The sequence below is a fragment of the Dermacentor andersoni genome, chromosome 4, assembly GCF_023375885.2.
Source record: "Dermacentor andersoni chromosome 4, qqDerAnde1_hic_scaffold, whole genome shotgun sequence".
Lineage (NCBI taxonomy): Eukaryota > Metazoa > Arthropoda > Arachnida > Ixodida > Ixodidae > Dermacentor > Dermacentor andersoni.
The window spans coordinates 57804013-57817386 of NC_092817.1; the positions used below are offsets into that span (position 1 = coordinate 57804013).

General features: G+C 42.7%; 1 protein-coding gene across 2 annotated transcripts in view; it reads left to right on the plus strand.

Annotated features, from left to right (window-relative positions):
- Nucleotides 1-13007, plus strand: part of rg (A kinase anchor protein rugose) — a 346775-nt gene extending 333768 nt beyond the window's left edge. For both annotated transcript variants that reach the window (XM_055073810.2, XM_050182990.3), the window contains 7 exons: nt 112-192; nt 1335-1490; nt 2018-2191; nt 2893-2991; nt 5917-6113; nt 8524-8675; nt 9812-13007. In XM_055073810.2, coding sequence (XP_054929785.1) covers nt 112-192; nt 1335-1490; nt 2018-2191; nt 2893-2991; nt 5917-6113; nt 8524-8675; nt 9812-9902 — 950 coding nt within the window. In that variant the 3' untranslated portion in view covers nt 9903-13007. The remainder of the gene's footprint in view (nt 1-111; nt 193-1334; nt 1491-2017; nt 2192-2892; nt 2992-5916; nt 6114-8523; nt 8676-9811) is intronic.
- The last annotated feature ends 367 nt before the right edge of the window (nt 13008-13374 follow it).

Genomic DNA, 13374 nt, shown 5'->3' on the forward strand with positions numbered 1-13374 from the left:
AAAAAGAAAAAGCTGTATCCAGGAAGAATCTGTTTGCATCTTACTATTCTTGGTGTTCATTTTACCAGTAATATCAATTATACAGCTACCTGTTGTTCACCATTCTTGCAGCACCCATGCATTCACCAACTTACTCTGACTCAAACCAGCCACAGGCTAATCAACTGCCCCTCGCCATGGACCCTTTGCTTAGTAAGTGACACACTCTCTGCAGTAACTGTAACTGAGTTTTTTTTTTTTTTTTTTTTGTGTGTGTGTGTGTGCATAGCCACATGGGCTTAAAGCTTGGTTGTGATGGTGCTTTTTGTTATTTAGACAGTGGCACAAGTCAAAATTTGTGGGCAGCTGCATTCCTTTATCTTTTACCTGATGTACAGCTGACCACACAAGTTTGCAAAGCACGGAAATTTCAACAAATTCAATTTCCTTGTAACTGCGCCACAAAGTGGAATTTAGGTGAGCAGTAAGATCAATGTATGCAGAAGTGTCTACTGTACCTTTCAATGGATTACGATCAGGTGTACAGGCTATGACAAAATGTTGTTTCTACTTGGATTCTATACTCTGGACACAAAAACAGTCAGCATTACTGTCAGCTTGAAAACTACACAGCAACCTTCATGCAGCTTTGATAAAGAACTTTTGCAGCAGTAGCACAGGCACAGTGTGTGTTAGCTGAAGCAACTTTGTTCACCTGAGTACTTCATTATTTGAATATTAGTTGACGGCTGCCTGCGCATAAAACCACGTGTGAAGTCATACTTTGAGTGGCCAATGGACTTGCAGGTTATAAGTGTAAATTTGGGATGGTTACTTCTTTATCATTCTCTAGTTACCTTGGAGTTCCTCTTTTTAACTATGGTAATTTCATATATGTTTTGCTCTTCTTAATTGTATTTCTTTCCTAGCAGTTTAGTCAGCTTTCTTGGAATAGTTCAGCCTAAAAAATGTCATTATTTTCTTAGTAAAAGATTGGCAAAGTGACATATGCTTACAAAGAATGCAGTGACTAGGCTAGGACTTTACCATCTCATGTCTGATGAACAGAAGTCATTTGTGTACTGTCTGGCCATCACAACCATTTTTCATTTTGTCTTGTATGAGCTTATTACGACATGGGGAGTTGAAAGCTACCATTGCTCACGAGGTTATGTATATACCTGTGTGCTCACTGGCATATAAGCTATAGCCAATAAGAATTTTCAACACTAGAGCTTTTCGGTTGACTCAGCTTACTCACGTGTAGGCAGCAGATATAAAAGCTGGCATGGACCACAGTGGAGACGGAGTTAGGATACAAACTTTTCTGAACAGCATATTGTGGTGTCTTGCAGTGATGAACGTGGCACCGCATAAGCGGCACCTGGGTGACACGTTCAGCCAGCACGTGCGCATGCGCAGCAGCTGTTTCGTCACCACAGTTGACAGCCGGTTTCTCGTTGCCTGTGGTTTCTGGGACAAGAGCTTTCGTGTCTTCGCCACTGAGTCAGGTCAGTGCTTTTTTGTGGTTACTTTCTGAAGCATAACCAAAGAATGGCCAGTTGTAATTCTACGTTTTACCAGTAGCGCCCTTACATCATTAGGGTGATAGGTATGCATAGATGCACCCAAGAGAGGAGCATGGGTCTCAACCTTCCAGCAGCATGTCCTCTTTCCCATTTGTCCCTATGAAGTAGGTTCATACCAGCTACCTGTACCCAATTAAAACTGCTAAATGGATCCACCAAAAACACTTAATCAGAAATAGAGGACCAGAAAACTTGTGCACTCAGGCACTCTTAGCTGAATGAGCAAGGAATATAATAGCGCAGTATTTGGCTGTACCACCTGTGTTTAGTTATTCATTGCTAGCATCATTTGTGCATAAAACATTCTTTAAAATAAGAGTTCATATCACGACTAACTTGAAGTGCTGCATTCAGTATGTTACTAACTGTAACTAACATATCCAGGATGTGGCAAGCAATTATCCGCAATAACTGAATGACTAAGAGTAGCTTTAATTGTTTTATTGTAGCCAAGATTATCCAGATAGTGTACGGACACTTTGGTGTGGTGACGTGCTTGGCGAGGTCCGAGTGTAACATCACCTCCGACTGCTACATTGCATCCGGCTCTGAGGACTGCACTGTGCTGCTCTGGCACTGGAATGCCCGAACACAGACCATTGCTGGAGACAACGCGAACCCTGGTGAGTACATTTTTATTGTGGACATCCTGCTGCTTGAACTGCAACATTATGTTAAGTTAAAACTGTGTTCTATCTAAATATTGTTGCCTTCAACCTGCCACAATGGGTCAATGGCTATGCAGTTGACTGCTGATCATCTTGTTGGTGACATTCCAGTGGGAGAAAAGTGCATAAATGCCTCTGTACTTAAATTTGTGCTCTTGTTAAACAAACCCAAGCAGCCAAGATTAATTCGGGCCCCTGTTCTACATTGGCTCAGTGTATATGGTAGCTTACAGCACAGTTTGCAGATGTAAAACCTCATCAGTTCATTTGGTGCCTTCAATGTGTTATCTTTAGTGGGCACGTGAAAATAATTTGCTATGCTCTTTTATACTTTGCTCTCTGTGCTTACAATTTGAACCTTGGCATGTTCTGTAACTGAAGTGCAATGTTATTCAGTGTTGTGCTTTCAACAAAAGAGAGAAAGTTGTTTGGTAGATATAATTGTCTTAGTGACATCTAACTGAAAGAAAGGATGAGGATGTTGAGATGATGGTTTGGTCTTACTGGATTCGGAGCAGAGCACTAATAAGGCATATTCATTTTTTTTTAAATCATAAAAGGCTTAAGTGAGTATTGTCTAAAATCGTTTTTCTCACAGCTCTATTGCACTGTTCTAAATTGTAAAATGTGCATTCTCTGTTTCATTGTCATTCCAGACATCCCAACGCCACGAGCTACCCTCACTGGTCATGAGAATGAGGTCACCTGCATCGTTGTTTCTGCTGAACTTGGCCTGGTCGTCAGCGGATCGAAATGTATGCAAAATTCTGGCAACCATTTTTGCTAAATACCCCTGTGGACTCCAGAAAAGTAACTCTATGGCTGTCATTTGCAGGATGCAGCTCTCTGACCTTCCACACTCTTGCTTCTATTACTCTGCCTATTTTCTAGTTTGCTTCCCCGTAGTTTTTAATAATGCATAAAAAAACAATGCTAAGTGTGTGTGCGTGCATGTGGCCTAAAAGTGAAATGCACAGTCTCCGTGCTTCTCTCAACACCTTCCTTGTTGTGCCCTTTTTTGTTTTATTGCCTGGAATTTCCTCATCTACTTGCGCCTGGAATTTTCGCACCTACATAACAAATTCTGCAAGTGCACAACTCAGCCTATCATGCTACCCACGTTTGACTTTGCCTTGTGGTCCTGAAAACAGAAAATAGTTTCAGCTTATACCATGTTTTTCATGTTTAAAGCCCTGAGATACTTCTTGAACCTGGTAAATTAATCCCAACCAATTATTCATGGCATTGTCATGACATTCAAAGCTCAGTATTGCTCATATTTAACCTGATAAATGGGCTCATCCAATGCTAGACAATGCTGTCATGAACATCTGAGGCAGATATTATTTAGCTTCATTTAACTAAGACATTACAATCTAGCGTGAAGCTTAATCTATATCGTGTTTTGTTGCTTGCACATTGTTTGCTCTTTTTTGGGGGTCATGCATCCTTTGGGACTGTTGCTCAGGTGCTCATGCATTGTGCTTTCCCAATCATTGTACTTGTTGTGGATCACAAACTGAGAGACCACATTGAACTGTGCACTGAAAACCAGCCATAACTCGTTCAGGCATGCAGGAAAAGCAAAACATGGAAGATGCAAGGCCAGGAAATTCACTACAGAAGCTAGCAATAGTAGTAGTGATGTTTCAACTCCCATACAACTTTGTGTAGGAACAATTGAGCTCATTGTAGTTCTTTTCCCTGCCTGAACACTCTCCTATTCTTTCTATCAAAGACCCTTAAGGAGAGAGGTTTCTTTTAAAGGGACCCCGAAACGATTTTGATGATTTTGTACAAACATACTGAGTCATTAGAGTAGGTCCTTCTGATCATTAATTGACGCATCTAAGTGCTCCGCGTAAAGCGTGTAATTTATTATAAGGTTTTAAAAATGTACATCGCTGCTGGTCACAGCACACTACTCGGCGGAATTTTCAGCCGCCCCTACCCATATTACATAAATCACCCAATTGATGTCATTAGGGCAAGTTATCCGATTGGCTGCCCAGGGTGTGTCATGGATAATTTTTCCACCTTTATGGCGAACAAATGATGCTCGTAATAGTTGTAATGTTAGTTAAGTTGTTTCTATCAAAAGAAAGTGACAGAAAGAGAATGCGCAAGAACTATTTCTCACTATGCTTATGCACTTCCAGCACACAGCAAGCGTCGTCTGCTTGTGTTAGAACGTGCTCCATTCTTACGAGAGCTCCGCAGTCAGAGTTGGTCTCAGTCTTTTCGCGAGCACTATGATTCGGCTTTGTTGCGTTGTGGACTGCAAACGTAGCGACTGGCAATATGTCAAGCTGCGACATCATATCCCTCTGCAAGGCAGCAGACGAGCAGACTGGCTGCAGCGCATTAGACTGCCACTATCCGATCGGCGCCAGGATTAGCGCGTTTGCAGCTGTCACTCTACACCGGAAGATTACGAACGCAATAGCTTTTCGCGAGTCCGTTATTAGGGTAAATGCAAGCGCAAGAGGACAGGGCCTGGCCGCTTAACCGTGTCGTTTCACGGGATGAACAGAAACGTAAATGTGAATGGTATGCATGGTGCAGCCACCTGGTGGCACAGAGCTCAACCACACACAGTAGCTGTAACGAAATGTATTCTTCTTTGCTGCTCGTGTACATTTTTTGCAGGAGTGTAGTCGTTAACACGTTGTTTTTGTAAATGTTTAAAATGTTTTACTCTTGGTTAGACCAACATTAGCTCTTTGTTTGGCTGGTTAAGCTCTGCGCCAATGGGTGGCTGGACCGTGGAGGCCGATCAGGCAGCTCACGTACGTCTACGCTAAAATTCCTTCATCAGCTTGAGTTTATGCCTCCACTGTTCTGTCGAAACGCCCAACTCGCCTGTGGTTACCGGAATACCAGACACATTTGGCGCTGCGACAGAATGCTCGCAATGCACGCTGAGGCAGATAGCTCTTCGATAGCTCTCGTTTGGGATCTACTGCCAAGCAGCTGGTGGAGAGTTTGAAGAGGCTTCGCGCGCGCGCTCCTAGAGAACCGGAAGTTGACGACAATCATGATGCAGAGCCAGTGAAGGTGGAGCTTAGCCCTGATCACTCGGCAAACGAGTTGAGGAGAAAATGCATGACTGTGGAGGAGGGTAACTTGTAATCGTCCATAGCTCTCTTAATACGAGACGTTTCACACAAATTGTGGTGCGAATGATTAACTTTAAGTGTACCCTATGCGTCTATAAAATTTGTCCGAACCATTTCAAGGGTCCTCTAAAACTGTATGACAAAAGTTGTGTCAATGCATTGTGCTTTCTTCACACTAACAGCATTCTTTGGACTTTAGTGGTAAAAAGTATGTAAGCTTGTCATTGCTATCACTTAGGTCAATAGATCAGTCAGTTTTGCAATTGCATGAGTCTGAATGGATCAGAAGCATCTATATTCTGACACTCTTCAAGAAGGCAGTTTATCTCTTGCGCTCATCTGCCATGCAATAGAGCTGAAAGCTGTTTTGGAAATGAAATGTCATCAATGATTTGCACTGAAAGCTATCAAGCAGGGAGCTGCAGCAAATGAACAAGAAATGTAGGACAAGTATGTAAAACTGGTTGCAGATCTCAAAGAGCTGATCTCTTGTGTGCTCTCCACCATCTTCAGTTGTGTTTAGCACTTTTAGGCCTAAAATATCACTGCACTTACCCGCAGCTGGCCCGGTGCTAGTCCACACAACCAGTGGTGACTTGCTACGGTCCCTCGAGGCACCTGACCGCTTCGGCACCCCAGAGCTCTGTGCCCTGTCACGTGAAGGCATGGTGGTTGTCTGCTATGGTCTTGGCAACCTCTGCAACTTCACCATCAATGGCCGTCGGTTGCGCTCCGAGTCCCATCACGACAACATTCAGGTGTCATGACAATTCCAAATCTGAAAAGAATGCCTGCATCAAAATTTCACTTTCCACCTATTTACGCTTGTGATGATAGGAAATGACATTCGGGGGCGGTATTCTCAAGCGATGATTTTCTGTGACAGATCACTTTCACACAATTTCACGTGACTCGGCACTGTACGTGTCAGCATATACAACAGACGGCATTCTTGGCACTGTGCGAAAATCGTTAGCGTGGCACAGTACTACTAACACTGTCAGCCATATACCCTTACGCGTCCAGTGCAGAGTCACATGAAATCTTGTGAAATTTACTGTATCCCTGAAAATGATCGTTCGAGAATACCACTCCTGGTTCACAGAACTGTTGTTAGACAGAAAGCTATCAAGTATTTTGAAAGCACTAAGAATGTCTGATATCAGAGCTTGATATTGCTGTACACTCCTTTAGGTGAAACGTTTTCATATCCTAAGCACATTGCTTCTTAAGCTGAACAGAGAAATTAAATGCATTTGTAACACACAGCTAGAGCAAAGTTGCTGAATGAAATTTCAGCATTTGGCTCTGCATGCTGTCCAAGTTTGTTTGAAAATGGAGGTGGCGAAATAGTACCATTCCGACATTCCGAAGTTGTTGAGCAACCATATCCTGCCTACAGTTTGTCAAATTGTTGAGCCTATAGTTTGTTCCATGCCTTGGTGTATGTCCCACCCTTTTTCTTGATCATATCATAAGAAGCCAACAAACACTGACACCAAGGACAACATAGGGGAAATTACTTGTGCTTAATAAATGAAATGATGAAACGATAAATTATTGGAAATTAAAGTGGATGAAAAAACAACTTGCCGCAGGTGGGAACCGAACCCACAACCTTCGCATTTCGCGTGCGATGCTCTACCAATTGAGCTACTGCGGCGCTGTTTCCCCATCCACTTTCTTGGGTATTTATGTGTCCTAGTAGAACCCTGGGAGTGTTAGCCAGCGCCACCACTCGCAGACCTTGGCGGCGGATGTGGAACGTCCTTTTTTTTTTTTGCCGCAGGCATCACGAGAACGTGATCTTTTTGGGTGAAGGCAACTGGTCAATAAACCCACATATGCTACCTGAAGGCATCAATGTAGCCGGATTCGAGACCCTTGTTATGTAATAAACTAGAAGAAAGAGGGTTAACCGAGGGGCCCAATTTTTATTAGTCATATCATAAGAAGCCAACAAACACTGACACCAAGGACAGCTCAATTGGTAGAGCATCGCACGCGAAATGCGAAGGTTGTGGGTTCGGTTCCCACCTGCGGCAAGTTGTTTTTCATCCACTTTAATTTCCAATAATTTATCGTTTCATTATTTCATTTATTAAGCACAAGTAATTTCCCCTATGTTGTCCTTGGTGTCAGTGTTTGTTGGCTTCTTATGATATGACTAATAAAAAATGGGCCCCTCGGTTAGTACCCTTTCTTCCCTTTTTCTTGATGCGATTCATAAGTCAGCCTTGCACAATTTGTGCTTTGGTATTGATCCTGTGTGGACAAAAGCATGGCCTAAATCTCCAGTGCCATTGCTTTCTAGCATATTCTAGATCACTGAAGACCAGCATGTCAAACAGGGCATATGTGTTGCATAAACTAAATGTGGCCATGGTATTAATAAAATTAGAGACTCTGGTGGTTACTCAATATGTGATGCTATCAGTGGAGTAGCCAGGAATATTTTTTCCTGGGGATGAGGACAGGAGGGGGTGAGGGGGCTGTTCACACGACATGGTGAACAAAATTTTGGGGGAGGGGCTAGCACCCAATGTGACCTCACCCCTTGCGCCCCTGGTTTCTATGAATGAACCTTACTTTTGAGATTTTTTTCAACTGTATGTGACTAACCAGACTAGTTAAGTCAGCCTTTCAGTTGTTCACTTAAATATAGGAGTGTCAATTGTGTGAGGGTGTGCGTATGCACTGCATCACTGCATATGGCTCTCATTATTTGTCTTAAATAGAACTGCCCAAAAGTAAACCTATTCAGAACACTGCCTTAGCACCTTCACTAACTCATGAATTGTTATGACAACTAATAATTGTCAGTAAGTGTCAGTGCAGTCAGGAATGGCGTGTTAAGACCATTTGTCTTTTGCTATACTACTACACCACCACCTAGCCCTTCAGAGCTTGGGCAGATTGTTTACCATTTAGTTACTTGCCATGCTTCCTTTAGTGTATTGTACAAGCCGTGGTGCAAACTAGGGAGAGGGAGAGAAAAACATTGTGATTTAAACGTCTCACAACATTTTTACTCATACTGTATGACTCACAATCCCATAATATGACCTCAGTGTGCTAGGAACACAGGTAATTAGCCATTCAGCCATCTGATGCAGCTAATTACTTCTGGACTCAGCTCAATTCCTGGCGTTGTCTGACTGCTTGCAGTGTCTGACATTGAGTCGCGATGGCGAGTACATGGTGACTGGCTCGGAGAGCGGCGTGGTCGAAGTGTGGCGTTCATTCAACCTGGCACTGCTCTATGCCTTCCCTGCCTGTGAAGGTGGCGTCCGGTCCTTAGCCCTGTCCCATGATCAGAAGTAAGTGGTCTTACAGAGTTTGCCAATGAAAAGAATGCGGCTTTTCCTCAAGGTCACTCATCATTGGAAACCAGTGCTAAAAGCAACAAAGGGGCAGAAACCTCGCATGCCCAGTGTGTGCCCTTTTTTTCTTTCCGTCCTGGCATTGTCTGTGGGAAGTGATCCGTACAGTATGTGTTACCTGGTATGTGTACCTCCAGTACGTGTCTCCTTTGCAATTGCTACCCTATCAGCGCCGATGTGCCTACAACAGCGGAAGCTACACTGCTGTAAACATGTGTATAACTTCTTGCTGCAGTAGATGTTCTTTTTTCCTATATTTTACTCCAAAGCCTGCCAAGGGGAGCGGAGCAACCCGGTGTATAGCATAGGGGAGGTGGTTAGGTAGATGCTGTTTTAGCAGCCGCAGGACCAATGAACAATGACACATTCTTTTATTTAATGTGTTAATGACATGTTGATTTATTGTAAAATATCCATCTGGAGGTTTGCTGAAGTTTATTTTCATGATGGGGCAGAGCATATGCAGAGCGGGTCCAGGTGCTAGGTACTGTTAAGATCGCCTCCCATTGTTTGTAGCTCCCGTTTCCCGATAATGAATGCGAAACAAATCATCCACGTTTCAGCTTGTTTTACAAAGCTGAGGCATGCTCTAAAAGACTGGCTTTCTTTGCTCTCCTAGTTTTTAACAGTATCAGATAAGCTAAAGCAAGAAATGAGAAGAACAAGAAAAAGCTTTCACATCTGTATGCAAATCTGAGCAACTCATACATAAATACAGGGAATCTGTATAAGGGTTGGTTCTCACATTCCATGTAAATCCACTACCCAATATATACTGATGAATTTACAAATACCTTATTATATGTGGTGCAGTTCCTTCACTTTACACTTATTTATATTTGCACTCAATACTTGTATACTCTTCACTACATCCGATGCATGTTCCTGCATCCTTCACCAGCTCTACTGCACCAGCTCCACTCCACAATAATGTGCCTGTGCTTCTTCTATTTCGGCCACATGCTTACATGATATTGCCTCTAGAAAAAACATTGTGGAACTTCCCTATATAGCTTTGCTGTAAAAGGTGATGATGGAAACATGGTTAATGAACTGGATGAACCTTGTTGCAGGTTCCTGCTGGCAGGGCTGACCAATGGTTCCATCTCGGTGTTCTACATTGATTTCAACCGATGGCATCACGAATTCCAGCAGCGCTACTAGACGGCCATTTTTAGCGCGAACATTCTCTCCATCAGACAGGGAGGATCTCTGTTGTCATTCCAGGTTATAATGACATTTGCTCAAACAGACAACTATCACCGAAACTATCCTCCCCTCACCCCCCTTCATTGCACCCCGGTTCCTCGCAGACTTCCATACCACTGGCTTCCCTGGCTCCTGCAAAGTGATCAAGAGCACGCAGAATGAGCCATATGAGACAAGCACACATGTAGGAGGCAGCATGCTGCCAGCACAGCAGTAGCAGGTTGTCCCCTGTGCAAAAATACAGCAGCTCTCTGCATTTGTGCATCGCGTGTTGGGGTTCAATTATTACTTGGTATGCATTTGAGCAGTGGCAAACATTGATATGGCAAAAATGCTTATCACCCCTGCGATGACAAGGTACGCTGTCTGAGCAATGTTTTCTCATGCCCAAGCAGTGACGCAAAGCATCATAGTTCCACTATGTATTCATAGGCATCGGCGAAGCAGCAGCTGCAACAAAGCTTATTGGCCCTCCCCACATTGCAGGAGTCAACTGGTGAATGTTGTCGCAGCCTCCTATGGATTTTTTGTGCTTCTTGGTGAAGGCAGCGCAAAAAAAAAAGTGAAGTGTGTCAAACATGCACGCAGGATCGTGGCCCCGGAGAGCTATTGTGCTTGCATGGTTTTAAAAAAAAATGCACTTTTGATCAGCAATCCATCCAGTTGAGATATAGCTGTTGTAGTATGTGCCATTTCTGTTACCCCTGGGGCAAAGTCACTGTTGTAAATTGTTGCGGCGCTGTTGCGTGCTAGTGAGGTTAAGAGCAGTTTATATATGTTCTCCTTCATTTACCGAAGCTTTGTCTTTTCAAGTGGCTGGAGCCATAAGGTTTGGCAAAATTGCTCTGTAGTTTTCACTCATAAGCTACCAATGTATGAATGGTCCATCATGCCCTTATGTGCAAAGAGGAGAAAAACTGGCTTTTCTTATTTTCTGAAATGTAAAATTTGATCTTAGGAGGTTTCTCTTTATTTTTTTGATACTACACCCCTCTGTGTCACTGTCTGCAGATAAACCAGGCCTGACTCAAGCAGCTACTGCGATTTATTTTATGAATTCACTTCGTATCATTCTTGGCCCTTGGATTCTTTTTACCGGTAATGAAAACTTCAAGTTTCCTGTGTTTCTTTGTTTGAGCTTTGTTGCCTTTCCGGATGTGGACAGCATTGAAGGGCAGCATTTCTGACATCTCATTTTAATGTCCTGAGATTGACAGGTGTCAGAACAGCTCGCAAGTATACAAACTATACATATATACATAAATATATATACATACAAATATATATAGAGACAGAGACACACACACATGCATACTATATATATGTAAACATAAGCACACAAGCAGCAGCTGCGTTAGTGGCATGATACGTCCTGTTTTCCATTTGTGTAGGCTGCGTCGTTTTTATAACCTTGATTAATCCATCCCAGAACCTATGAACATGAATGCTGATAAGAAATACTGCTCCTGCCATTTTTGTCCATGTCCAATCAACCAGGTTCAAAGAGCTGTCTCCGACTGCTCTGACCTCTAGGTTGAGACCGTTTAGTTTGGTCGCTCTTTGTGTTTGCGCATTTCTGCACACTTGCGAGGTTCAGCAGAAAGTTGTCATCTGTGCAGTGTGTCTTAACCAAACATGTTCTGCAGTTATAGCCAACTGCTATTTGCCACAGAAATTCCCAGGTCAAAGCATGAATGGTTGGAACGGACAAAGCAATATGGTGACCCCGTGTTCACTACTAGAGGCTTATAGACACCTCAGATCATGCTGTACAGTTATGGCAAAGTTTACTCGTTGTCTTGATGGAGCTGCCTAAATCCTCAAGCAAGCATTCGAATGTCGCTCGTAGTTCATGAATTTGTATTTACCAGAGGAAAACAATGCTGTTTGCTGGGCCATAGAGAGAAAGTAGTCTCACATAGCTGGCAAAAGTCATGTGATGCTCGCTGGGATTTTGTATCTGTGCCCCCATGACGGAGCATGAGAGAGCAACCTGCTGCAGAGGAAGATGATTTTGCAAAGTCCTCCAGAAGATATGAACTCAATCTGAATCAATCAGTGGAAAGCAGATTTTCCACCACCAGAGGAAAACACCTGCTCTAGATCAGTTAGTGAAATTAACCATTAGATCAAGCCTGTGGCTGTGGCTCCAGTACTGTCACATTGCTTTACCATCTGATCTCATCGAGACTGCTGTGGCCTAGAAATTTTTGCAACAGATAGTATGTTATGTAATGGCATCAAGCCACTTCAGGAATAGCAGGGCAGGTAGACTGCATTGCATTGAAAATTCTTACCAAGATGTTTCCAGGGTGTGCATTTTCAGCACATGCAATGTCCAGGTGGCTGCTTCCAGGTTGGCATAAAAGTTGTTTTTTATTGTGCAGTTGTAAATCCTGCCATTTAATAAGAGAAATTCGCACATACACTGCGACCATGTCAATTCTAGTCAGCCTTAATTTCAAGATGGAAGATCACTGATGTGAACGGACTGAATGTTTGCCTGTCGCCAGATGAATGTGGTGCCCATGTACTTAAGGGAACATACTGTGCACTAACTTGTGCTGCAATGTGAAAGGTTTTTTTTTTAAGTACATACTGGCTGCAGTTCAGATGTGCAAGTTACTGTTATCTTTTCTATTTCCCTGACCTGCCTTATATGTTATTGGTTCAAGTGCCCCCACACCTTTTGAGTTTTCCTGTTAACTCTTGTGGCATCTGAATGGATTCTGACATTGGAGTGCATGTGATTTTTGTGTGCAGTATTTTGTTCTTGTCTTACATATATAATTATATGCATATACACATTTGAAAGGTTGTGCTGGTTGCCTGGTGTTTTTTTTTCTTCTTTCTTTTCCCAAGTGGAATTTAGTGGTGGTTGAAAAAGCATCTAGATTTTTGCTATGTGCTCACTTTTTGCATTCCTTTTTTTGCAGCTACACTTACTGTAGACAAAGCTTTCATTTAGGAAAAGACAATAAGATATTACATTCCATTGAGCTTACGGTTATGCCAGCCTGTAAACATCGGTAGAAAATAAAATTATGAATCCAATATCAAGCAGCTGTTTGTGTATGTGGACAAGCCCCTTTCTTCCTATCACAACACCTCCACAAGTTGTTGCAAGTTGTGGGGTGACATTCATGCCTCTCTAACACGCCCCAGGACATGTGCCTAGCTACAGCAGAAACATTTGTGGCATGTCGGTATATCATGAAAGCTCGTCAACATGAAAAGCACTGCAGCACAAACTACGATAACGATGATGCTGTGCTTGCCATATTAGCACAGTATACATTGTGCTATGATTGCGCTATGACAGTTAAGGAGAGAACAGAAACTGCATTGTTTTATTATCGAGAACAGAAATCGTTTACAGTGAGCTAAATTAAAAATTGCATCTAATAATTTCTTTTGTAACTGCAAA